The sequence below is a fragment of the Epinephelus moara genome, chromosome 11, assembly GCF_006386435.1.
Source record: "Epinephelus moara isolate mb chromosome 11, YSFRI_EMoa_1.0, whole genome shotgun sequence".
NCBI classification, from domain to species: domain Eukaryota; kingdom Metazoa; phylum Chordata; class Actinopteri; order Perciformes; family Serranidae; genus Epinephelus; species Epinephelus moara.
In genome coordinates this window covers 17,853,491-17,877,025 of record NC_065516.1, presented here as the reverse complement: position 1 = coordinate 17,877,025, position 23,535 = coordinate 17,853,491, and the positions used below count along the sequence as shown (strand labels likewise).

The 23,535-nt window shown below is 42.7% G+C and overlaps 2 protein-coding genes across 5 annotated transcripts in view; one reads left to right on the top strand and one right to left on the bottom strand.

Moving 5' to 3' along the window:
- The first annotated feature begins 557 nt into the window (after window positions 1-557).
- shha (sonic hedgehog signaling molecule a) lies at window positions 558-14,816 on the top strand. Its single transcript, XM_050057246.1, has 3 exons — window positions 558-1,179; window positions 5,208-5,469; window positions 7,717-14,816. Exons 1-3 carry the CDS (start codon window positions 880-882, stop codon window positions 8,394-8,396), a joined length of 1,242 nt encoding a protein of 413 aa, XP_049913203.1. The 5' UTR covers window positions 558-879; the 3' UTR covers window positions 8,397-14,816.
- rbm33a (RNA binding motif protein 33a) overlaps window positions 11,829-23,535 on the bottom strand; it is a 30,374-nt gene continuing 18,667 nt past the window's right edge. For 3 of the 4 annotated variants that reach the window (XM_050057241.1, XM_050057245.1, XM_050057243.1), the window contains exons 13-19: window positions 23,040-23,300; window positions 22,555-22,839; window positions 21,335-22,132; window positions 19,446-19,613; window positions 18,406-18,591; window positions 17,983-18,071; window positions 15,617-17,774 (exon numbers count right to left, since the gene is read on the bottom strand). In XM_050057241.1, the coding sequence (XP_049913198.1) occupies window positions 17,726-17,774; window positions 17,983-18,071; window positions 18,406-18,591; window positions 19,446-19,613; window positions 21,335-22,132; window positions 22,555-22,839; window positions 23,040-23,300 (1,836 nt within the window). In that variant the 3' untranslated portion in view covers window positions 15,617-17,725. Of the gene's footprint in view, window positions 14,139-15,616; window positions 17,775-17,982; window positions 18,072-18,405; window positions 18,592-19,445; window positions 19,614-21,334; window positions 22,133-22,554; window positions 22,840-23,039; window positions 23,301-23,535 lie in introns of those variants that run through there. The other variant, XM_050057242.1, reaches the window with a different exon arrangement.

Genomic DNA, 23,535 nt, shown 5'->3' with positions numbered 1-23,535 from the left:
GCCTGTGATTAACTTAAATGGTGCGAAGCTCTCCAAAGTTGTCTCCGTGCGTATATTTACGCTGTTAAACGGGAGAAACTACAGGTTGGAAGCTATTCTGACTTTAAATTCACAAATCTAATCATTTGTACAGTGAATACACTCTTCATAATGTGGATTCATTTATTTGGTGGAGACGAGGTCACAGCAAAATCATCCAGCAAAGCCGTGCGCAGTGCGCGTCCACGAGCAGTTTTATTCTCCCGGGAAATGCATTCTGTGCGGAAAGTTATCCCAGACGCAGTTCAATTACCGCACACACAGACACACACACACACAGACACACACACTGAAATCACTTCACCTAACTACACTGCTTCAGATTTGAGCCCCGCACTGAGCAAGTGCTCCTGTCTGTCCTGCCTTTCCTGTGAAATCTGGAAAATGGGAGGGTGAAAAAAAGACGGTTTATAATTGATGTTTTCCCATGGAACAGCCCCTCCTCCCCGCAACACAGGCTAACCCTCAGGTGGAAGAAATCTTTTAAGATTTTTTTGTGGGATAACATCAGGAGGGTTTGTCTAGGCGAGCCAATCAAATCCCTCCCCTGCTATAGATCGGTGCTATAATACAAAGCAGTAAAAGCGGTCGCCTCACACAAGCGGCTGCAGCTCGACTAGAGATCCCGTGGCTTTTAATTCCCTCACTACTTTTTTTAACCCTCCTTCGATGTGCCCCGTTATTACCATTTGTCTGACGCGTTCATTTCCGCACCTGCCACAGTAGAGACCAGGCGAAGGCGAAGTAGAGGAGGAGACAAGGACATTGCGAGAGCCAGGAGAGGCAGACGGTAGAGATAGCAGCGGCGACTCGTTTGAGATCTTAAAGGACAAAAAAAAAATGCTGCTCTGGACCAGAATCGTATTGGTCGGTCTCATCTGCTTGTCCTTGGTGTCCTCTGGGATGGGATGCGGACCGGGCAGGGGCTACGGCAGGAGAAAACACCCGAAGAAGCTGACACCTCTTGCGTACAAGCAGTTCATCCCCAACGTGGCGGAGAAGACCCTCGGGGCAAGCGGCAGATACGAAGGCAAGATCACAAGAAACTCCGAGCGATTTAAAGAACTGACTCCCAATTATAACACAGACATCATATTCAAGGATGAGGAGAACACCGGTGCCGACAGGCTAATGACTCAGGTAAGGAGACAGAATAACCTTTTTTCTCCTACTGCCCGTCTCCTAACGCACCATCACTGCGCACTGCAACAACCTCCTTGTCAGACTGATTGCGCACCTTAAGTGAAGTCTGTTTTACCCGCTGCTGAACTCTTCACACTGAGCCTTTTAACTTCACTGTAAAAGCAGATGCGCTTTATGCACCAGCACGGGAGTTTTTCAAAGGCTGCAGGCTTGAAGCTAATGTAGAAATCCAGCTGGAGAAGTGATGTGCAGGCGGACAGTCAGGACACTCGGCCTTCATGATTGTGACAGTGTATTTAAAATATTAATGTGCCCCTCTCCTCATATCTATATTTGTATCTTTGTGAGGCTCTATTTGTTGTTTCACAGGCGCACACTCATGTCACATTACATTTCGTGGAGGCATCCAGTATTTGTTGCCTATTTACGCCTAACATTGCAGCTTGTTTTAAGCGCCTTTTCTTTATTCCAGCCCTGAATAGAGAGAGATGGGGATGCGCACCGCTTCAAACAGCCGGGCTTATTCAGGCATGGCGTGGCTCATTCAGACATTTTCTCGCACAGGCTGCTGTAATTTAGCCTCTCGCATGGTGTGCATCAGTGCATGAAAACAGTGACATGTCTTTGAGAGTGTTCTGAACACTATCAGGACTTCATAAATGGGTGGGACTCGGTCAATTATAGGAGCAAGGCGCACAGGGGGTGATGGTGCCTCACTTGCATGGATGATGACATCTTTTTTTTTAATACTCCATCCTCATGTAGGCAGTTAGTTATCAAAGCTCATAGCTCGGTCTGTGCAGATAAGACGAGGCTCACAATACATCGCAGGGATGGAGCCTTGATTTCTTTCCAGGCTGCAGGATGCCGCGTCTCTTCAGCATGACTTTTAGCACTCAGATGCTGGTGAATTATTAAAAGCGCTTGGGTGATATTGGCTCAGTAATAATAAAATGCCGGTGGTGATGGTGGCGGTGGTGCTGGTGGCGATGAAGCCAAGGCGCGCGCCGGAGTCCCTGAACCCGTGCCTCGCACCATGCATGAGCACGAGCTCCGATGAAATATTCACTGTGCGTGCGGTCTCGGCGTCCCTCTCAGCCCTCCCCACATCTCCTCTGCCATACACCTATAGCTTCTCATACACACAGAGATCATGGAATTACAGGCGCGTGGGGATGCGATGCCCAAACTGGGGTTCAGGGACCCCCCGCGGATCCTCGAGGAGGCTCCAGGGTCACCGGCAAAAATGGGGGATAGTTCGATTTCATTATTTTATTCATATGTGAGGATACTGAGTAACATGTGTCTGCGAGGCTTTCAATCTGAGTAAAACACCCCACCTGCTGTATAAACAGCTGTGTTTACAGGTCTTTGTAAAATCATACAGAGGAGGCGGGAGTTCCTCAGATAAAATGTGATTATACGGGGCATCTGTGGCTGAAGTTAGTCTATTCAGGGGCCTCAAAATTACATGTTGGGAGCTGCTTTGTGTTTCACAGATTTATAAAAAAGGCTCAGTAGTTATGGCTTCTTTCTGGTTCATCGTCCGCTCTCCATTCAGCATCCAAGCGTTTACAGAAAACACGACAACCGGCTCCAAATGTGACACGTACATGAAAGGGCTTTTTCGGCACCCCTCACTGGGCCTGAAACGCAATTTGAACTTATGACCTTTGGTCAGCGGGCGGCCGCAGTAAGTTAAAACAGGTGAGATTGCTCTTATCGCACATGACATTGTAAAGCCATCAAATTAGGGCATGTACATTTAAAACAAGACTGTAGCTGTTTTGAAGGCTGCTCTGCCAGTGGCATTAAGCGTTATCACATGGGGATTTACGCTGTGCCAACGGGCTTTGCGCTGTTCCACGGCTTTACGCATGAACATTTTTACGCACGGAGTTTTACGCACGAACACAGTGGACTTTTCTTGTTATCTTGCGTTTTAGAAAATAGATATATCCATACATGAAACAAGGTGCGTGCATGCGGTGGCTCCTTTAGGTGTGTGCAATAAATGAATTAATCAATCAGTTCACTGAGGTCCAGCCAAGACTATAATATTTGATACTTAAAGGAGCGCTCCAACAAGCATCTAGTCTCCTCACTATAAAGACACAGATGACTCCCAGGAAAGTTGCCAACAGAGGCGTTTAAAGACATTTACAGATAGTGTTTCCAGGAGTCACGGGGCCTGAGATGAACCAACATGATCTAATCCACAAATTATAGCTTCGTGTTCAAGTCATAAAATATTATTTGTATCAAAATAAAAGGAGATTTTCTCTTGTGCTGCAGTGAGAATGTGCAGTCTCTAGATTTCAACTTGTTTCCAGTGAAGTTTGGTTTGTTTCTAGATTTTTTTCTTGAGACAACTTGTAGTGCTCCAGTAAATTTAAAGAAAATACTGGATTTCGTCTGTTAAATTACGTCATCCACACTGGCAAATGTTACTTTTCACGTTTAAGAAAAGCTCCAATACTCGATTTTTTTGTAGTGTAGCTCTGTTAGGAGTCTGCAGTCTCTCCCCACAGTGCAAACGCGTCGGGAAAAAAAGATGAGCTGGCGGCTTGTTTGCACTGACAGGTAGCTGATAAGTGTTTCCTCTAACCAAATCATTTGTGAAAAGATTAAGAGGGAGGCTGTTGAACAACTTTACCCCGAGCACAAAGCGCCGGTCTAGGGCGCCCTGCTGGGCTTCACGGTGGCTGAGCAGAATTTGGCTTGATTTGCGGCACACGACCTAATGAATTAATAAATAGGTTAAGCTTTACGGCTCTTGACTCCGACAATCCCACTCAGAATGTGGGAGGTTTTTTTGGGGGGCCTGTTTTTTTTATTCAACACATTCTACAAGTGTGATATCCTCATAAAACACCCACTGATATATGTGGAAGACCCTTTTTTCCTTTTTTGTTATACGAGTTTTGGGGTCTATGTGAACATTCCTGCTGTAGACACACACAAGCTGTCCATAAAGAGGGAAGGGACACACATAGACGCCTCTCTGTGCGCCCATACCATCCCTGGATATTTCACAAGTCTGTCAGTCAGCAGCCAAAACACCTCGACTTAAGGAGGCATGTCACGTTTCCAAGACTTTGCAGGAGAGGAATAATGAAAGTTTCCCTCCGCGGCTGGACTGAAAAGACTCTTTGTGATGTTTTATTTGACATATTGGTTGAGTGTCGAGAATAGTTGTCTTGGAGAAGGCCAAGCATCTTCATTGAGAGCGCGGAGAGGTTGGGGTGCGACGATTTATTTATAGGAGCGACTCCAGATATTTTAAGGCGGGCCAGCTGCTCCTGAAGATCACCTTCATATCATCTGCATATCAATTATTGATTTAAAGAAAACAGACAAGTTGCAACCAACAAAAGGACTCGCTCATTTCATGGCCTAATACAAACTCATGAATTTATAATGTATGCATGTTGTGTTCAACTCAACACTTTTTGATAGAAAGGGATGCTGTTCCAAGACCATAGACCCATATGTTATAGGCCAGTGAAGCGAATGCGGTGCCTTATCAATATTTCATCGGCAGCTTTCTTATCCGAGATGTGCCCTCTGACGCTGCTGCTCACTGAGAAATGTAAACTCAGAGATGCAGTTCAGTCCCAGTGTTTCATCTCAGCTGGGAGGAATCAGGGGAGTCAGGTGGGGATGGAGAGGAGAGGTGTGGGCGAGGCCTCAGTGAGTTTATCACTCTAATGGACAGCAGAGATCAAGCAAACAAACCAGATATCTACTAAGACGCGCAATTGCTGTGGGAAAGAGGGGAAAAAATGCCATGTGTGCTGTCTAATTTTTATTTCTCTTACCAAAAGATGATGTAATTTTGTCAATTTCGAGCACCTGCTCCTCTTGGCACTAGAAACTGTGTCAATATAAGAAAGGCTTTGGTGGCAAATGCTGCTCTAAAATCAGATTTTCCCACATTTTACGCCCCTGGCACAGCCTATATATGTGCAAGCTTTGACCCAACAGGTGACTAATTGGTCTTATGTCCCCCCCCCCCCTTGCAGAGATGTAAAGACAAGTTGAACTCGCTGGCCATCTCAGTGATGAATCAGTGGCCCGGGGTGAAGCTGCGGGTCACCGAGGGCTGGGACGAAGACGGACACCACTTCGAGGAGTCGCTCCACTACGAGGGCAGAGCCGTGGACATCACCACCTCGGACAGAGACAAGAGCAAATACGGCACTCTGTCCAGGCTGGCGGTGGAAGCCGGATTCGACTGGGTCTACTATGAATCCAAAGCCCACATCCACTGCTCTGTGAAAGCAGGTACGGCTGCGAGATGAGAGCAAATATTGTGTCCAAGGAAAATCTGTCATGCGCACTGTGGTGAGAATAATCACCGGTGCGCGTTTCCCATCAGGCAAGATTGTAATCTAAATGAGCAGGTGCAGCCCTGCTTTATCTTTTAGGAAACTTTCCTTCAGCTGTTTGTGAATGAAACCTGAACTAGATTAGATGTGACGAAGGTGCCAAAAGACAGAAACAAAGAGGATGCTTATCAAGTGTCCAAAAACCTGATATGAGGGTCCAATCAGCTGCAACATTTAGAAGCTCCAAGACAGAAATGTAAGAGTTGAAATGCAACAAAATGTGTTTTAAGATCTGTTTATTCGTTTCTGTTGCAAAGCTATAAACTGCACGACTATCAATAAAACCAAAATTAGCATTTAGTTACCTTTTGATCGCAAGAACGTGCAGTCAGAGCTACTAAATCTGCCTCCTATCAGGGTATTAATCATCCACCCTGGCACCTGTTTTTGGCATTTTATATATTGTAAATATTGAATTGCACCTTTTATCTAGTTTTATATTTTGCACCCCTGTTATTTAATCTTTTGCATATTGCACTCTTCACATCTGCACTCTTACAACTTCATGCAGCTGCTGCGCATTAATTACCCTCGGGATTAATAAAGTTTTTTACCTTATCTTATCTTATCTTATCATTATTTGTCTAATTGGAGTGCAGAGTATAGCCTAACCATTAATTCTGCATTATGAAACATATATCTGTGAATGATATGTGGGCAGATCCCAGCCTGTGGCGTTATGAGCATTTCTCATTCAGCTTATTTCTTGATCTTACATCGCCCCACACTGTCTCCTGGTGGGAACCACGACCATAATCTAACAAGACTCCTCTGTGTGACCTAGAAAAAGAAAATCATTTTGTTCTCTGGATTTTTTGCACACCGGTGGAGGGCAAAATAAAATGCTTGGAAGTTGTGACGTTTTTAGGTAATTAGGTAGAATTTTGGATATGGTCATATAATGGAAAAAAACGAGAATAATTCATTGTTTAAGGTGTTTATTCGGATTTTATTTGTCTCAGCTTTTAAATTTAGTTTTTAATATTTAGGACAAGCTCTATTTTGGCTTATTTTTGGGGCTAACATAACAGTACAGGCCTCCACTGAGCTAAAGGACACCTATGGCGCGTAGAAACCATTTCTTCACACTGATTGATGAACCGTGGCGCTTTGCCTTTAGCTCAGACTTTATTGATAAATCCCTTACTTATCATTCAACACACACGTTTTGAGATCACAGTATGGGCCAGGCCGACGTGTCATTAGGGGTCATGCGACTTTACCAAAAGGATTTGGCTGAACAATGTTGAATTGGTTGGGGTAAATCTGGTTTTCAGTTGTCACCTTATTTCATGCTCGGGAATCTTAAAAGAAGATTAAAAGCCCCCAAATTCTGAGTAGGAAACCCCCTTTTTTTTCCTCTGTGTGCAGGACAGTGTGATCCTAGAGACTGGTATGTGAAGAGCTCCACCAAGGCCAAAATTATTGTCATCAAGCCTGACAACAAAGCAGGGAGAGGTGGTAGAAAGAGGGGACATTGATGTTGCACAACAGAAAGCATTTAAGAGTCCGGGCCCTCATTTAAATTCAAATCTACAACTCGAGAGGCTTGGAAAAGTGGCTCCGCTGGGTAAATAGTAGTTGTGAGTCGCCTATTTGTGTGAATTGTCACATAGAGGTTTCTGCACCTGAGTAAATATGGGAAGAGTAGCTGGGAAAGGCGTAAGTGTTCTTTACCGAGAGTAGCTCGATCCACAAGCTGATTTAGAATAACAATGCCTGCTCTTTATTGGGTTTTTTAATTAAGAATAGATGAGCCAAGGCTTTCAGTTTTTCTCGTCTCAGACAACGTGGGCCAAGCCAATACGCATTTGGCTCGGAGGAGCAGACAGGCATCATTATGCAAAATGCATATGGCCCACCATGATGTGTGTAGGCAGGAAAAATACAAACACGAGCAAAAAAAAAGGAAGTTTTTGAATGGGCTTTTGACTGAGGAGACAGTCCTGAGCTGTATTGGCTCAAAGCAGCTGTGATTTATTATTTTGTAAGTCATAAAAGTGTTTAAATACTGGGACATTTTACGCGTCTTGAATGCGTTTAAAAATAATTTTCCAGGGGGGGTTACCACAGTGATAAACATGTAGTGATGGTTTAAAAGCTGCATATTGTATTTTAACAGCACAATCTCTCATTTTAACAGAGAACTCAGTGGCAGCAAAGTCAGGTGGCTGCTTCCCAGGATCCTCCACTGTCATCCTTCAGGATGGTACCAAGAAGGCGGTCAAAGACCTCCAAGCCGGCGACAGGGTCCTGGCAGCAGATGACGATGGAAACCCGATTTACACCGACTTCATCATGTTCATAGATCAAGACTCTACAACCAGGAGGCTCTTCTATGTGATCGAAACCGACTCGGGGGAGAAAATCACTCTCACCGCCGCGCACCTCCTCTTCGTCGGCCACAACACCACAGAGGAGGAGCGCATGTCGGCGATCTTCGCCAGTGAAGTCCAGTCCGGACAGACGGTGTTCGTGTTTGACGCCGAGCGAAGTCGACTCGAGCCTGTGAGCGTAAAACGGATTTACACGCAAGAGCACGAGGGCTCCTTTGCGCCGGTGACCGTGCAGGGAACCGTCGTGGTGGACCAGGTCCTTGCGTCCTGTTACGCAGTGATCGAAGACCACGACCTGGCGCACTGGGCCCTGGCACCCGTCAGGCTCGCCCACTGGGTGTCCTCGTTGCTTTTCAGTTCCCAGCCTAAAGTCAGTGCACAGAACGACGGAGTGCACTGGTACTCCAAGATCCTTTATCAATTAGGAACATGGCTCTTGGACAGCCACTCGATCCATCCACTTGGGATGTCAGTATACCCGAGTTGAAAACTCAACCACAGGAGCAGAGTGAGACTTTTAAAATGTAGGACACACGAACTATTCAATAGATTAAAAAAAATAAAATAATAATAATAATTAAAAAAACGAACGAACAAACAAACAAGACAAAGGCCCCAGCGGAGTTGGGATATTTATTTCAGTGACTTTTCCATGTGTCCCCTTTCAAAGAATGAATGGAGCCTTAAAAAGTTTCTCTTTGAATAATTTATTCTCATGTGAACTCGCTGCTGTCACACAAATGGATTCTGAAACGGTGTGAGCAGCAAATTGTGCATAATCTATTTTTGTATATCTCAAATGCAAAAAAAAAAAGACAGAAAAAATGAAGAAAAAAATGAAAAAGAAAAAATATCGCAAAGAGAAAGAAGACCATGTAGAAAGGAGCTAACTTTGACAGGTTGTAATGTTCATATGTGCATATATGTGCAACTGACTGTTATATTTTGGGGAGAACAAACTTCGCGGGGTTCCATAAATTATATTTTTATACACAGAATTGTAAATTAGATTTTGACAGATCGCTACCGAATCACATTTCGTTATTTGAAATAGTGTAAGATATGAGAATATATTTTAATTTAAATACAGTAGTTGGGAAAGTATTGGAAAAATCTTGTACTGCTTTGGTTTATTAAGAATTTTATTATTTTGGAAACTGTTCGTTTAAGTTGTCGGAGAGGGACAGATATTCTGCCTCATGTCTGCATTCTCTGCTTTTTTTTTTTGGTTTGTTTTTGTTGTGTTTCTATTTTTCTGTTTTCTTCTGAGAAAAATATTAAATGCAGATTCTGACAATTCAGTAACAGTTAAAGTAGTACTGAAACAGTTTCGTTAAATAAATTAATAAGTAACTCCTGTAAATGTACTAAAATGTATTTTTCTTTTCATATTTTGTAATAGGGAAATAGTTTTATAGAAATGACCTGCGGCAGATGCAAAGTTTGGATAGTCTATATAGCCAGACCATACCAGTTAACTTTCATAACAGGGCGATGCGTCAAAAATGTCTAGAGTTTATTATTTATATGTTTATTACAAAATGAGATAAAGAAAATCTTCAAACTTGGAGTTGTTACATGTGTTTGTCTGAGTGAACTTCACACAAAGAGGAACATTTGAAACATTATGACGGCCCAATTAAGTGTAATCCTGTAATGATATTTTCACTTTGGTCTGTTTGTGTTTTATAACAAACAAAGCATTCATTCTGGATGGTTATAATTAACACATAACAATTGTTTTACATGGTAATTCAATGAGCTTAGCCTTCTGGGAGAGCTATGGCAAATCACTTCGCCCTGTTTGCTACCTTTTACAAAATGGAGAAAATATTGCGCTTTGAACTACCTTTTGCATGCTTGCGAAATGTTGAGAGCCCATGTCAAATTTAACGAGGTTTGCCCTCCGCAAATAACTCCTAACTTGCAGACAAATTAAACAGAAGTGTGTTTGTTGGCCCTCAATGTGCTTCTCGGTGTCTGCTGGTTGGGGTCAGATTGCTCCATCAGTGACTGACAGTCCGGTCCAGAAGAAGAGACACAGTCATTGTCTAAATCACAGCTTAGTAAAACATTTGTCAGTCTTAACAAGTCGCCATAATCCTCCAGTATTTTCACAGGGACTTATAGTGTGCGTGGAGCACTTGATAGTGAGGTTATAGTGATGTATTCTTGTCCTCTTGTGGTGTTAGGTGGCTGCATATATTTCTGAAATTGATTACAGCATCAGTTTATCCCAGGAACTGTGTAATTAAGTTGTGTAAGTGCGACACCATGTGGTCAAACGGTGGTAGTGCTGATTGGCAATGCATGAAAATGCTGATATTCCACTGCAGGGAGTTAGAAATACTTTTATATGAAGTATGACACACAGAAAGAAGCAGCAAGTGCTATTTATGAGTTATGTAAATTCATTCAAGGGCAGATGTATGGGGCCACAGAGCAAACTGAAGTGGCCTCATATTTAGTTTTGATGCATCAAACTTAATAAATGTATTTGTAGTGAGAAGCAAAAGTACAAATGAATTCCCAAAACACATGAAACTACAAATGAATGTGAATCTATTATTATTCAATCAAAACCACAAAAATGATCCTTCGCCCAACTGATCAAAGGTAAAAGGGGCCACTGAACCTGAGTTTCTGAACACTGTAGCAACATGAGCAGGAATTCCATTTCCTTCTCCCAGGTCGCCCACATTGTGTTGTGTTGTTGATACTGTGAGGTGGAAACTTTGGGGAGGGACAAAGCGGGCCCATCTCTGCCGGCGCTGTGACCTTGGGTCCCTGACAGATACAAAAGCGTCCGTGCAGGGCAGCATTCCTCAGAGCAGGTAAACAGAGCCTCCTCTAATCCCTCTGGGGGCCCTCAGTCTGCTGGAGCTCAACAACGGCTTTTACAAATGTTGACATTTGCAAACATGAACAGTCTGGCATTCTGGAAAACAAAACTCCCCGTTTCTAAGAGAGAGCTGCAAATGGCAGCGGCCCGTTCCTTCCCAGGCAACATTTACTCCTCTGTGGCAGCAACCAGTAGAGTGCTGAAGATGTAGAGGTGGTAAATTGGAGGGAAATATATTTTAAAGGGATCTGGTCCCACACATCTTCACTAGAGCCTCCTTTCATACTGTCGGTAAACAGAGAACTGAACTATGCAAAACTCACCATAGATAGATGGACAAATTGCTAGAAAGATTATCTGGTAGGTAGTTGGACAGAAGTAAAGATGGATAGATCTTCCAAACATGATAATACATATTTTTACTCAAAGAAAAACAATCAGGGCTGCGGGATGGAGTAACAATGTATGACAATTAGAACTCTTCAATCAAATCAGTCAGTATGAACTGTTCCTGCTCTCTATGAAGAAGACTTGTTGGAACCTCAAGTGTACATGCTCTCAAATCTCTTAGTTTTAAACATCACAATCACAAGACTCAACATTTTGGTCTTTTTTAAAAATGATTTCTCAGATATTGACCTTTAATTTCATGGGAAGACGGCATGAAACCAACAAAAAATACCTTGAGGGGGTTTCCAGATTAATCTTAGTGGTCGCAAGATAATTCATGGGATAGAAAAGGACAACATTGTTCTACGACACAAAATGTTCATCCCTTGCACTACACTGGATAAGGTCCTGAAAAGGTCAAAGTAACAGTCCAGCCAAGAAGTTTTATCACTCTTTGGTTGAACTGTTCACAACTAAAAATACCCTGAACCAGTGACGAGGGGTCCCAAGCAAATACCAGTGCATTTGAAGGAATCACCTCCTGAAAAATTAAGAATCACTGCTTCAGATGACACCCAGTTCAGTCTGACTAAAGGACCTTGGTGGGTTCGACATGAAAGGAAGTAGTTTTGACCTTCTTTGCAGACACTTTCAATTTCACAATAAAGACAAACTCAGTGCCATAACTGTGTTTATCAAAAAGTTTATTTTTCTCCAGTTTCTTCTCAATTTTAACACATTCCATCTCTTTAAGAATTATTCCCTTTTTTAGAAAACATTTCTTTAGTAAATCACAGTGTACAGCTTAAGAACATGAAACATGATTGATATCGGAACTTTCCAACACAGAACATTATGTTTCATCATGTCATACATCAAATTGTGAAAACACACAACAGGATGGATTGTCAACAGTTTCAGCCAAAACTCGAGATTGGATTTTCATTCAGTCATTATTTGGTGCACCGTACTGTTCGGGATGAGGAAACCACTGTAGTGTCTTTTTTTTCTCAAAATCCAACCAAACAATGCATGTCAAGAAGCTGGGATGACCTTTGGTGCAGTGAAAGCCATAAAGCGGCTTTAGAGTTACGTGTCTGCTCTGTGAACCCGGCTGTCGTCACAGAGATGGAAACCTCCATCCAACTGGGCTAAAGAAACAATGGTAATCCAGGTAGGCCACCCTGCTTGATACAGAAGTCTTAAGTTCAACAACAGCAGCAGCATCGAGGAAAAGATGGGTGACTGTCAAATACATGTAAGTTGGAAGAACAGCCGTGGCAGGAAAAGCAGTAATGGAAGGAAATGTGGCAGACCAAGTGAATGCGACATCTATTTAGTGAGGGAAATTAGCTCAAGTAAAATCTTCCTTCCAAGGCCGGACACTGCATCACTGTAAAGGAACCGTGAGTGTTAAGTGAGTGAGTTAAAGCACGTAAAGTGACATAGAAGTATCGTGGTTTAAGCCGATCAATGGCTCCTCTCACCAGCACGCTGTTGAAAAATTAGTGTTAATACTAGAGCTCACGGTATTGTGTGCTCTACAGTGCCGCCCAAAACCAAACTACAACCTCAAACAGCCCACTGTGATTCACCCAGGAGCACCACAAGTCAGTGTTTGACCATGCCAATAGTTTTGGATGCTTTTGCTCAACCAGTTTGTTCCTCTCATGTAATCGATACTTTGACTTTTAATGGTTTCATTAGAATCACAATTTTAAGCAACTGATTTCCTCAAAGATAAATACAAGGCAAATAAAGACACTTAAAGGTGCTGTCTGCTGGTACAAAAAATATTCACCTGGTGTATCGTAAACTTAAATAAAACAAGGTGCAGCTATTACTTGAACTCAATAAAGACAACAACTGGAGATGGCATACTTTATCTTCTTTGTTGTTTAGCACAACTTAAGGGGAATTAGCTTATAAAACCTGATTAAGAACTTTCAGTTTGGTGATGTGTCATACAACACCATACAACATGCAGCAAAAGAATTATTTTTCATACCAGCATGACAGCAAAGCCTTTGAGAAATCAGTCTTCAAAACAGTAGCAAGTAGGGGTGGGCGATATGGCCAAAACCTTCTATCACAATATATGTAGTTTTCTATCACAGTAGCAGTATATGTAATGATAAATGGTCGAAAAATAACCATACTGTACTTCATCATGTCATTATTTTCTTCTTTTATTTAGAACTTCCATACAAACAAAAAACTGCCTCACATGAGACAACACTCCTTAACAAAACCAAATTTCTTTCAAAAGAGGTTTAAGGTTCTTGAGAACAATAATTCTAAGTCTTACAGTTTTCTGGATTTACAACTTTGCTCTCCTCCTTCATGTCTGTCCAAATCACATTACCTTTGAAGCTAACAGATTTGCTAGATTGCAAGATCATGGGATAATCCCAAGTACACAGAACAGTCCAGCCCCTGATATGCCACAAAGCCTGCCATGAATAGCACCCATAGTTGACACAGTATTGCCAAAGTTCTACCAGTGGACACATTTCTATCGTTGCATGATAAATATACCATAATATCGCCCATCCCTAGTAGCAAGCGGTTTCAAATGATCCGCTAGGGTTTCCAAAGTTAACCTTAAATCCTTACATTAGAGGAACAAACTATAAACAACCCAACTCAAATTTCAGATGTTGGAGCTTTTCATAAGCACCTAAACACATCAAGGAACCAATAATATAAACCACATTATCATGCAACAATAACATAACTTTGACAAAAAGGAAAGCCAATTAGCTGCATGAGGTGGCCTGCCAATTTTAAGTAAACTGAGTAAGTGCTTGCATGAACTAAAACCAACAGCTGACTTTAAGTTGGGAAAAGTTGTAGTTATAATTTGCAAAGCAGTCAGTAGTAAATTATAACACACTCATAACCCAATTTGTTGATTGCTGAAACATGCTAAACCCTTGGCATGGTCTTTAAAGTTTTCTTTGGGGGCTAGCAACCAGGCTGACGACAGCTTGTGACCTGAGGAGAAACAAAGAATGAAATCATTATTTCAGCTGGTCTGCAAAGTCTCAGCACCCCGGAACAGCAAATGGACCTGTTGGAATAAAAGTTTTAAGTTAGTGTTGTGTTGAACCCAACCCAGCTAGTGTTGCGGATCTGACCCATAGCTAGCATAAACACTGTGATGCTACCAGCCATAATGGAGGCTTATGCAAGCACAAGAAAGCCCCACAGAAACAGATGAGCCTTTCTCAATCAAATATTAAATACCCTACTGCAACCACATGAGCTGATGTGATTGAAAAAAGCATCCTGCTAGTTAAGTAGCCTGTTGTAAATCAGGCCATAGTTTAGCACCATTTTCCTCAATGAGAAATACTATGAGAAATAGAACAATATGTCCAAAAGTTCAAGGTACATATTTGTACGAAATCCTTAAAATTAAGGTACAAAAAGATTCAATATGAATCTGCTCTGTCATTACAAGACCAGCTGTCTTGTAGCAATATAACTATCACTGGCATTGCCTGTACTTTTTCAAATCCACAGGATTTACCACAGCACTAAAAATCAAGTTAAACCCACAACACAAAAGACATTAAATGCACATTGTTAGGGAACAAAAATCTCTACATCAGTTCAACTCAAAACAAAAGGAACAAAACATGAAGAAGTCAGTTTAGAGCAACTGTACAACATACAAAAAAGACTTAAAACCAAGGAACCTCAAGTTTTACAAGAAGAAAAGAGAAAATTTAGGAGTTTAGACATCTTCAGACACCCCATTTGTCCCAATACTTCTGATACCTTAAGCATGTTGAGAACCGTGACCTTTACTGGCAAGAATCACGCATGTGAAGCTTCATTTAATACTGAGTGGATTCTGACTTATTTTAAGTAATGGCTAATTTAAGGGAAATACCACTAAATTTATGAATTTGATTCACACATGCAGTCAGAGACAGAGGCCAATAGCTACTTGTGAACATGAACAACTCTTGCCGAAGTCTTAAAATCAGAGAACAAAGGACTTAACCTGTGATGTCATCCACATGCACAGCCAGGAGTTGATTTACTAACAGCTGAATGTCTAAATGTTAACCCTCCAAATTATCTCTGTATTGGTCAAATCCAGTGTTTAAAATGCAGCTACATATACTTTGTCCACTGCGTCACCTCTAACATGTCAGGGCTGTAGGGAGCTGAACATTAGTATGACATCACAGTTAAATGGGCAGGACAAAAAGTCTTGTGTTTCTGGCTATGAAGCAAATAATCTGCCAAAATTCAGTGGCATCCCCCTAGATCTATATGAGGTAGAATTTCTTGCCATAAAAAGTGTCTTAAGATATATGTGATATGTTGCAAGTTGAATACCCAGGGACTTACAGAGTATGTAAAGTATAAAATCATAAAATGCAGCACAAATAAGAGCGATTATTCATCGTAAAGGCACCGGACACATGGACATCACACACAACCACACATTTTTGGGCTAAAGTTTAACCGGCTTCACATACCTGCATGTTCACGGTATATTGGCCATGTTTTTATTTTTCCCTCAAAGTTTTTTGTCAAATCTCTTTTCTAAACAGAAAAATGGTCCAGTTATTGTTCATTCTGGCGCTAAATTAGAAACAAAACACTAGTAACTTGATTTATGTCTGGAGTCATCAGCATATCTTTACATATAAAAATGTTTAACTTGATACAATAGATAAGATTAACTCAAAAAAAAAAAAATTCAACAGGATAAATATTGAGAGAAGGTTCATGGCTACTTATGTACATGATCACTACATAGATAATGGTTGCCCCCTCCGCTTCCTGTGTCACAGTCCTGTGAGTAATGTACAAAAGATTCATGTCTGAACATCAACTACGAGTAAACGACGCCTAAACATTTAAAAGAAGTTTCCGTGTATCAAACTTTAAACTCGCAATAGACAAAAATGTTGTCCGACAAAGAAAGAAAACAAAAATCATGGAATTATGGGAAAAGTAAATGAGCCTAACTTGCTCCATTTAGTTTAATAATGATGTCTCGTGAAATCAAACTGAGAGCCAGACAAGTAAGTATTTAGAAAACTTATGGATTTCAGTGATGTGGTCGCACTCCCCAAACAAGGGCACATGCTCAGAAAATTAAAATAAAATGATACCTGGGAGATAGTACAAGTGTTACTTACAGTTTCTCACAGAAATGTATTTTCAGTAGGACTTCAATATCAATATGACAGATATGATATGAAGGATGTATTTAATATAATAAGGGGAATTAAAGTTATCGGGCAAAGTAATGAGGTGAATTTAACTTTTTTGCTTTACTGCCGAACATCTATGTTGTCAACTCAGTGTTCAAAGTGCTATTCCAGGTACACCATGCAGCTCATTGATAAGGCACCAAAATATCTACTCATAGTCACACAGATTCGGATCACTTACACCTGAACGGAGGAAGCCTAATGTAAATCCCGGCAAAAATGTACAGAAATGTATCCTGGAGGAGAATTGTGAGTAATTCTCACTGACATAACAAATATATAAATCTCAAAACAAAAAATCTCAAAAAAACATTACATATACATTCCCTCAAAGCACACTCAATACAGATTAGAAACCTAAATCTAACTTCTCCATAATCAGACAACATGCAACCTAAAAAAATAAACATCCAAAATGCAAGGAGGGGTAATCCAAAACGGATTCCAGGGAACAGTTAAAAGATCTAATAACACTTACAACAAGGAGCAATGCCAAATGCTCAACCTAAACAACACAATCTGTCCCAGACGCAGCACTGAAACTGAAAAGCGTCACAAAATCTACAAAAGAGTCACAGCATTAACAATTCCTAAAAACCACTGAGAATTAAAAAAAACTTTTATTTATTATCCGACATCCGATGCCAATATGGTCCCAGCCAGTCTAATGGTAAATCATCCATCTCTGTGCCTGTATGCAAGTTCTCCACTAGGTAGGGCCATTCACCCAAAAACTGCTTGCAGACTGTCCTCTGCCCAAAAGCGGGCTTGAGTTGGAAAAATGAAGCACCATTAGTGATGAAATACTGCCATCTACAGAGGGGGAGACACACTGCTATATGAGTAGACCACAGTCTGCCACAACCATTTCCTGCACCTTAGCCAAACAGCGAGTCGCAGATAGTAATCAACTACAATGAAGTAGTCACATCAGAACTACAAAGTGTTCGTTTTGTTTTATAAATGAATCTAATTAAAGAGGGGAGCAACCATTATCCCATTATAAGTTCTACTTAGTGTCCGTGTAAGACGCACAAAACATTCTTCACAAACTACATCAAAGTAGAATTCACTGTCCAGTGTCTCTCCAGTGCCATTTTACAACAATGGACAATTGGTAGACAGAGTCAAACAATGGCATGCTTCGCAGCTACGGTCTTTATTGTCACTGTTCCAAGTTGAAAGAGATGAATGATGCTTCTGTGCAGAGTCGTCGACTGTGTGTGACCCCCAAAGGGCTGAAGAAAAACTCCTATGCCAGGTTGGAGCTGTGCACGTGAGGCTCCCACGCTGGGACAAAGTGACTTCTTTTAACAGGACTCCCTGGCTCTATCGCGCTCCTCATCCGTCAATCAGCGACACATCAATGTGCGACAAATCAATCATGTGCCTGTGTAGTAATTGTGATAATAATGTTTGAGCTGTTGTCTCAGGAGAAAGACACTAATGAACACTTATTTTGTGCTGCGTACAATCTGTACAACAGCGCAAATCCATGACCAGCATTATGGCAAGATGTAGGCTACCAACCACAGTAATGTAATCAGTTAATTGGTATGTCTATAAAGATGATAAAAAGAGGGAGGAATATTGATTACCTGTGGAAGCTCATTTGAAAACTCGCTGCATGCTGGGGACTGGAAAATTTGGCGATTGCTTTCCTTTGCTGGGGCATCATTTTGAACATCTGCGATAAACAGAAATAGTAAAATACATATTGAGTACAGCTAGATTCTCCCCTTATCCACAAGAGGGAGTGGGGGTGGTGCAGGGAAATCCATTCATTCATTCACTTTCTCTACCTACCTAATAACTACGACAGAGGGCGCTATGGGATCACACTACGAAATGTCACCCCTTTGGTGGGTGCAAGAACATATCTATGTTTTAAGTTTTCATCATGATGCACATACAAATTTTGATACTCTTTATACAAACAGGATGCTTTGCACAAGCATATTAAATCAGAAGAAAGGTATTTGAATACAACAAATATGCAAGTATCAAGCTGCGATACCTACCTCGATGGGGCCGATGGACCTGAGAAGATTCTGCAGCTGAACGTCAGTTGTGGATGAGGAGAGGCCCTCTATGGACACAGTGCATCGTTCGCTCTCTGCTCCTCTTTGGCTCTGTCTGGTGGACACTGGACGACCTCGACCCATCGGACCACCCCCTCTACCTCGGCCCCGGCCCGACACGACAACCTACACCGACGCGAGAGAAATTGCCCACATGTGGTGAAAAAAATTCGGGGAAGGGTTAAGAGAAAGACGGCGGGCGAAAACACAGACTGAGCCTTTCGCTGCTTACACAGGCATGTTGATGTTTTAATCTTGCATCCAACCATGTGGAGAGGAGCTATACTGTTTCTCAGCACAAAGGAAAATTTAAAAACGCTATGTGTTTTCCTCTCGCACCTCTCAGACATGCCAAGCTTTCACATGATTGACTTATCATATTTCTACATAGAACATCAACGTCAGAACATGATGCATGTGGCATGGCATATCTTCATTTGTGCTTGAGAGTGAGAGGTATGTTTCTTCAGCTGCAGAGGAAGAGGAGGGGGAGGGAGAGACCCCGAAAAGAGAGAAGAGGAGGTAGAGGGAATATGTGTGTGTATGTGTGTGTGTGTGTGTGTGTGTGTGTTGGGGGCGGGGGAGCATAAAGGGAGAGGAGCCATGCAAGCGTTATGGTGACTGCCTTACCCTGTCAGCGTCAGTGAGTATGGTAACTGTGACAGCAGCCTGGTGGTGACAGGCGTGCAGAGAGGCCAGGGGACCTTGTGTAGCCCCCCGTGTTACACTGCTTTCAGCTTGTCAATACTCCTGCACCTGGCATACTGTCCTGTCTTATTACCACTGCTGCTCGATTGGTATGTCTACTGAATGCCAGGGTAGCGCCAGCGGCATGGGACAACTTTACAGGAGACATTTCAGCTTCTTTCATTTCAGAGCTGCCATTACCCACACTCTGCACTATTAATACACATATTTTGGGTGAGGCGGTTGCTGATGTCCAACACACAGAAGAAGGCGTGAGCTCGTTTATGACATACCCTGTTTTGCTGCGGGTTGCCCATGACCCCTCGGCCAGCCTGTGGTGTTCCGCCTGGTCCCTGTTGCTGCTGCCCTGTCATGGTAACCTTCCTTTGGTTGAGCGGCGTTGCCGGCCAGGTGCCTTGTTGCTGCACTGGGCTGCTGGCTGGCACTGGCCCCTTTCCACTCTGGATGGGGATGATGGAGGACAACATTTATTTAGCATCTCACACAAGATTCCAGCCTTTATCTCCATCTATATGCAGGCATCACAAACTCCTATTCACATTAAGCATTTAGGCAAAGTGTTTATGGAAAACAGGCAGCAATGCAAACCCTTATCTACAAAGCAAAGGGGAAAAGTGCCAGAAAAGTGGCGCTGGATCACTATCAGACATGCTGTGGGGAATAAAGATCAACCCAACAAGGTGATGGTCTCATTATCAAATAAAGTCACAGCTCAACTCTGTTGACATGCGGGGAAGAATTGAAGGTCGTCTCTTCCCCGACTCTGCGGAGAGATGTGACAGATCAATACAGGGGAAGAAAAGAGGCGATATCTCTGACCTGTCCCCAGTTGAGAGTAAATGGATTAATCCCTCCTATAGAAATCACAGCTCCTGATTGCACCCATCAAATGCTAAGCTGCATTACACTGGAACGACAGCAGCTCGATGTGTACCCCATCCCCCTCACACCCCCCCTCCTTCCCAGCTTTTGTGTCTTGCGCTGCTTTGTATTATCCCTGATGAAAATATAATTTGCCTCTTATCTGTGTGCCTAAGCCATACAAATCCAAATCCTCAAAAGTGGCAACTTTCTTACACAGGTATTATGTTGCTCTCCCCGTTCAACCAAAAAAGATTAATTACAAGGGTCTTGGATTGGCATTCTTTTGTTGCCTCGCACCTGAGAGATGGGTTGATGGAAAACAGCAAGCGAGGGATGACAGAGAGGAAGAGAGAGAGCAAGAAAAAAAAAGAGAAGGGAGGAGATAACATTGTCAAGCGCCCGTTGATGACAGCAGAACAATGTGGAAGAGGGAGCATCTCGGCAATCTTCTTTTCACTACGGCTATAGGCCTTAGCTGCTTCTTTCTGTTTCCATCTCTCTTTCTCCACCTCACATCCCACTCCCCTTTTTTCTCCAAGATGCTGTACATCAGATAGCTCTGCGCAGGTTTCCATTAACGCACTGACACCCAGTTATCTTCATCTGCAGCCAGCCTGCGATTTTGGCTCTGTGGCTTGATCCTCTGGGATGGAGTCGGAAAGCGGCTTATTTCAAATACTATCACATCCCACCAACATGTCTCATCAGTGACAAGTATGAATGTTTAACATGCATGCCTTTGTGGTTTTTCAATAAAGATTAATGTGTAATTAAGGCCACAGCAGTAACTTATCAAGTGAGTATAAAATAGCCGGCAGTGGTTATTCTGGACTTGTTGGTGTTACTGTCATTCTTGTTTTACCATCTCCAAGGCATCTATCTTTAAGAGAATACTCTTCTGCCCTTAAAAGAGGATATCAACCTTTAAGAGCAGTGATGAGGTGTCCCTAACTCTACGGATAAATGTCATACTGCTCTCTTTAATGCCTACAGCCTTTCTGTGTTCTAAAGGTAAAATGTGCATTAAGGCATTGTGTCTCAAATACCAGTGCCCAAAGCTTAAGAGCGGAAACTCTTAACAGATCAATTTTACCAAAATGACACAGACATCACCTTGTCATTCCCATAGGTTAGATATCTTTTAGATTACAAAATAGACAGTGTGAGGGCAATCGGTGGCATTTCATTTTAAAAGTGTCATTTCCCTTGTGGATAAAATCTGTTGAAGAGGATCAAATAAATGTCGGACCAAAACATAAAAGAAGGTGTTTGATAGAAATTAAATTCACATGCTCACCGCTCCTGAAAGTTTGACGACTCTGACTTTTTGTGGCACCTGCCCTTCGAAACTAGGATTCTTGGCCCGCTGCATCACAGTTCTTTTAGCCCCAAGTTTAGGTCCTTGAGTCTGAGCCTGAGCCTGGCCAGGGCCCACAGACGGGGTTACAGGTATGTTCTTTGGGGGGCCCTGATCAGGCTGGATCAGAGAACCAGGTCTGTTTAAGGTCTGCCCAGCACTGTTCCTTCGCTGTTGTTGTTGTTGTTGTTGTTGCAACTGCTGCCTATTTTGTTGAAGTGGTGGTTTCCACTGCTGGTTTGGACCAGGCCCAGGGGTCTGTTGCAGCTGAGTGCTACCTTTTACCATCTGCAGGCGTGTCTTGACATTGGGACGTGGTGTAGGGATCTGAGGACTGCCGTTGGGAGGGATGGGGGTGGCCTGATTAGGATTGTTTAATGATTGATTTAATGATTGTTGTGCTCTCTGGGGCAACTGTCTCTGCTGCTGTGGCTGTGGCTGTGGCTGCAGCGGCTGTTTTTGTTCCTGTCGTTGCTGCTGTGGTTGTAGTGGTGGTGGTGGTTGTTGTTGCTGGACAGGGTGTGGCATTTGCTGATTTTGTTGTGAAGGTTGAATCTGTGGAGGAGCTTGGCCTTGGCCCGGTGTCTGGGCGTTGAGTCTGTCCAGTAGCTCCTTCTTTCTGACGCCAGCCTGCATCTGCCGTCGCATCTCCTTTCTCTTCAGGATCTCCTCTCTCAGGCGCTTCTGCTCTTCCAACTTCAAACGGTACTGCCGGGTCTCTTCATCCTCATCGGGGTCCTGTGGCACAAAACATAAACTGCCTGTGACTGCCTGTAGGGGTGTTGTGAGCCACTGTGTCCTGTTTGAACCATATTACATTGCCTGATACTCAGATGTAATCAAAGGCAAAACCCAAGAGAAAAATGCATCAGTATTGATCTGGTCTTTCCAATGAAATGAGACTGCTGTCATTAACAACCTTATGATTGGGCTTTTAATAAATGGGGGTCCTTCTCAGCACATTAATAAGCTTGGCCGAGGTTACAATTTCTGGGTCACTGGGAATTTAGCAGGAAAGAAATACTCACAGTTTACACTCCCACTTAAAATAGATATTAAGAAAAAACATGACACATTTATCTGAAAATTATTTGTCCATTGTGTTGCTATGACATTTTTCCATACCAATGTTTTTTTAACACAAGTGTTAAAATGCTGACCTGTGGTGCCGTGCTGGAGGGTGTGCTTGCGATTTCTTTGCGAACAACTGTCCTGCCTGCCTCTCCAGGCTGTGATTCGATCTTGGCAGCAACTTGGCCTCTTCCTCTGCCACCGTCAGGCACCAGCTGAGTGCTCTGCCCAGGACGCGCCCCCTGTGTTGCCTTGGCAACAGGCCTAACGTTGGCGGCGGGGCGGGCACTGTTCATGTTCATGTTGCCAGGTGCTACGGGGAGCTCCCGGAGGTTGCTGTTGCGCTGTTGCATTTGCTTGGAGACAGGTGTGCTCTGATGAAAGGACAAAATACAAACATTTCACGTTGTATTTACAATCAATCTGATCTTAATATGTGCACTACATTTTAACAGGCTAGTTTTTGTTTATTGGGGAAAGATGCTGACAGAATACAGTAATCAGAATGACCCAATTTTGCTGCCTTTCATCAGTTTTAACAGAAAATAGATGAGCTAATATGTTAATCTCTCACCATCCTCTGCCTGTTGGACATGTTGCGCTGTTGGGGGTTCTGAGGGCGGGGCGTCATCTGCCTGGGGCTACCATGCGCCTGCTGTTGATGGAAGGGATTCTGTCCATGGTGTATCATGGGGCGAGGCTCACTGACATTTAGATGTTGCTGCTGATGATGGGGTAAGTCCTGCCTATGATGTTGCTGCTGCTGGTGCATGGGCTGATGGGGCGGCATGTCGTGATGTGGAAGTTGGTTGACAGGAGGGCCGTGCATTAAGCCCTGGGGAATCAGAGAATGAGAACAAACTACAGCATGAATAAACCAGCAATGTCAGAACTGTTATTTCTTTTCATTTTTTACAATAGCAATAGTATCACTTCTTATGAGCACAAATCTCAACACTGAATCAGACAATTCCTGCATATAATTAACCTCCAGTATCCTCGAGTATCTACCAAGTAGTACAGCAATAGTGATTCAATCACTAGAGGGAGCTCTTGTCTATGTCTCCTGA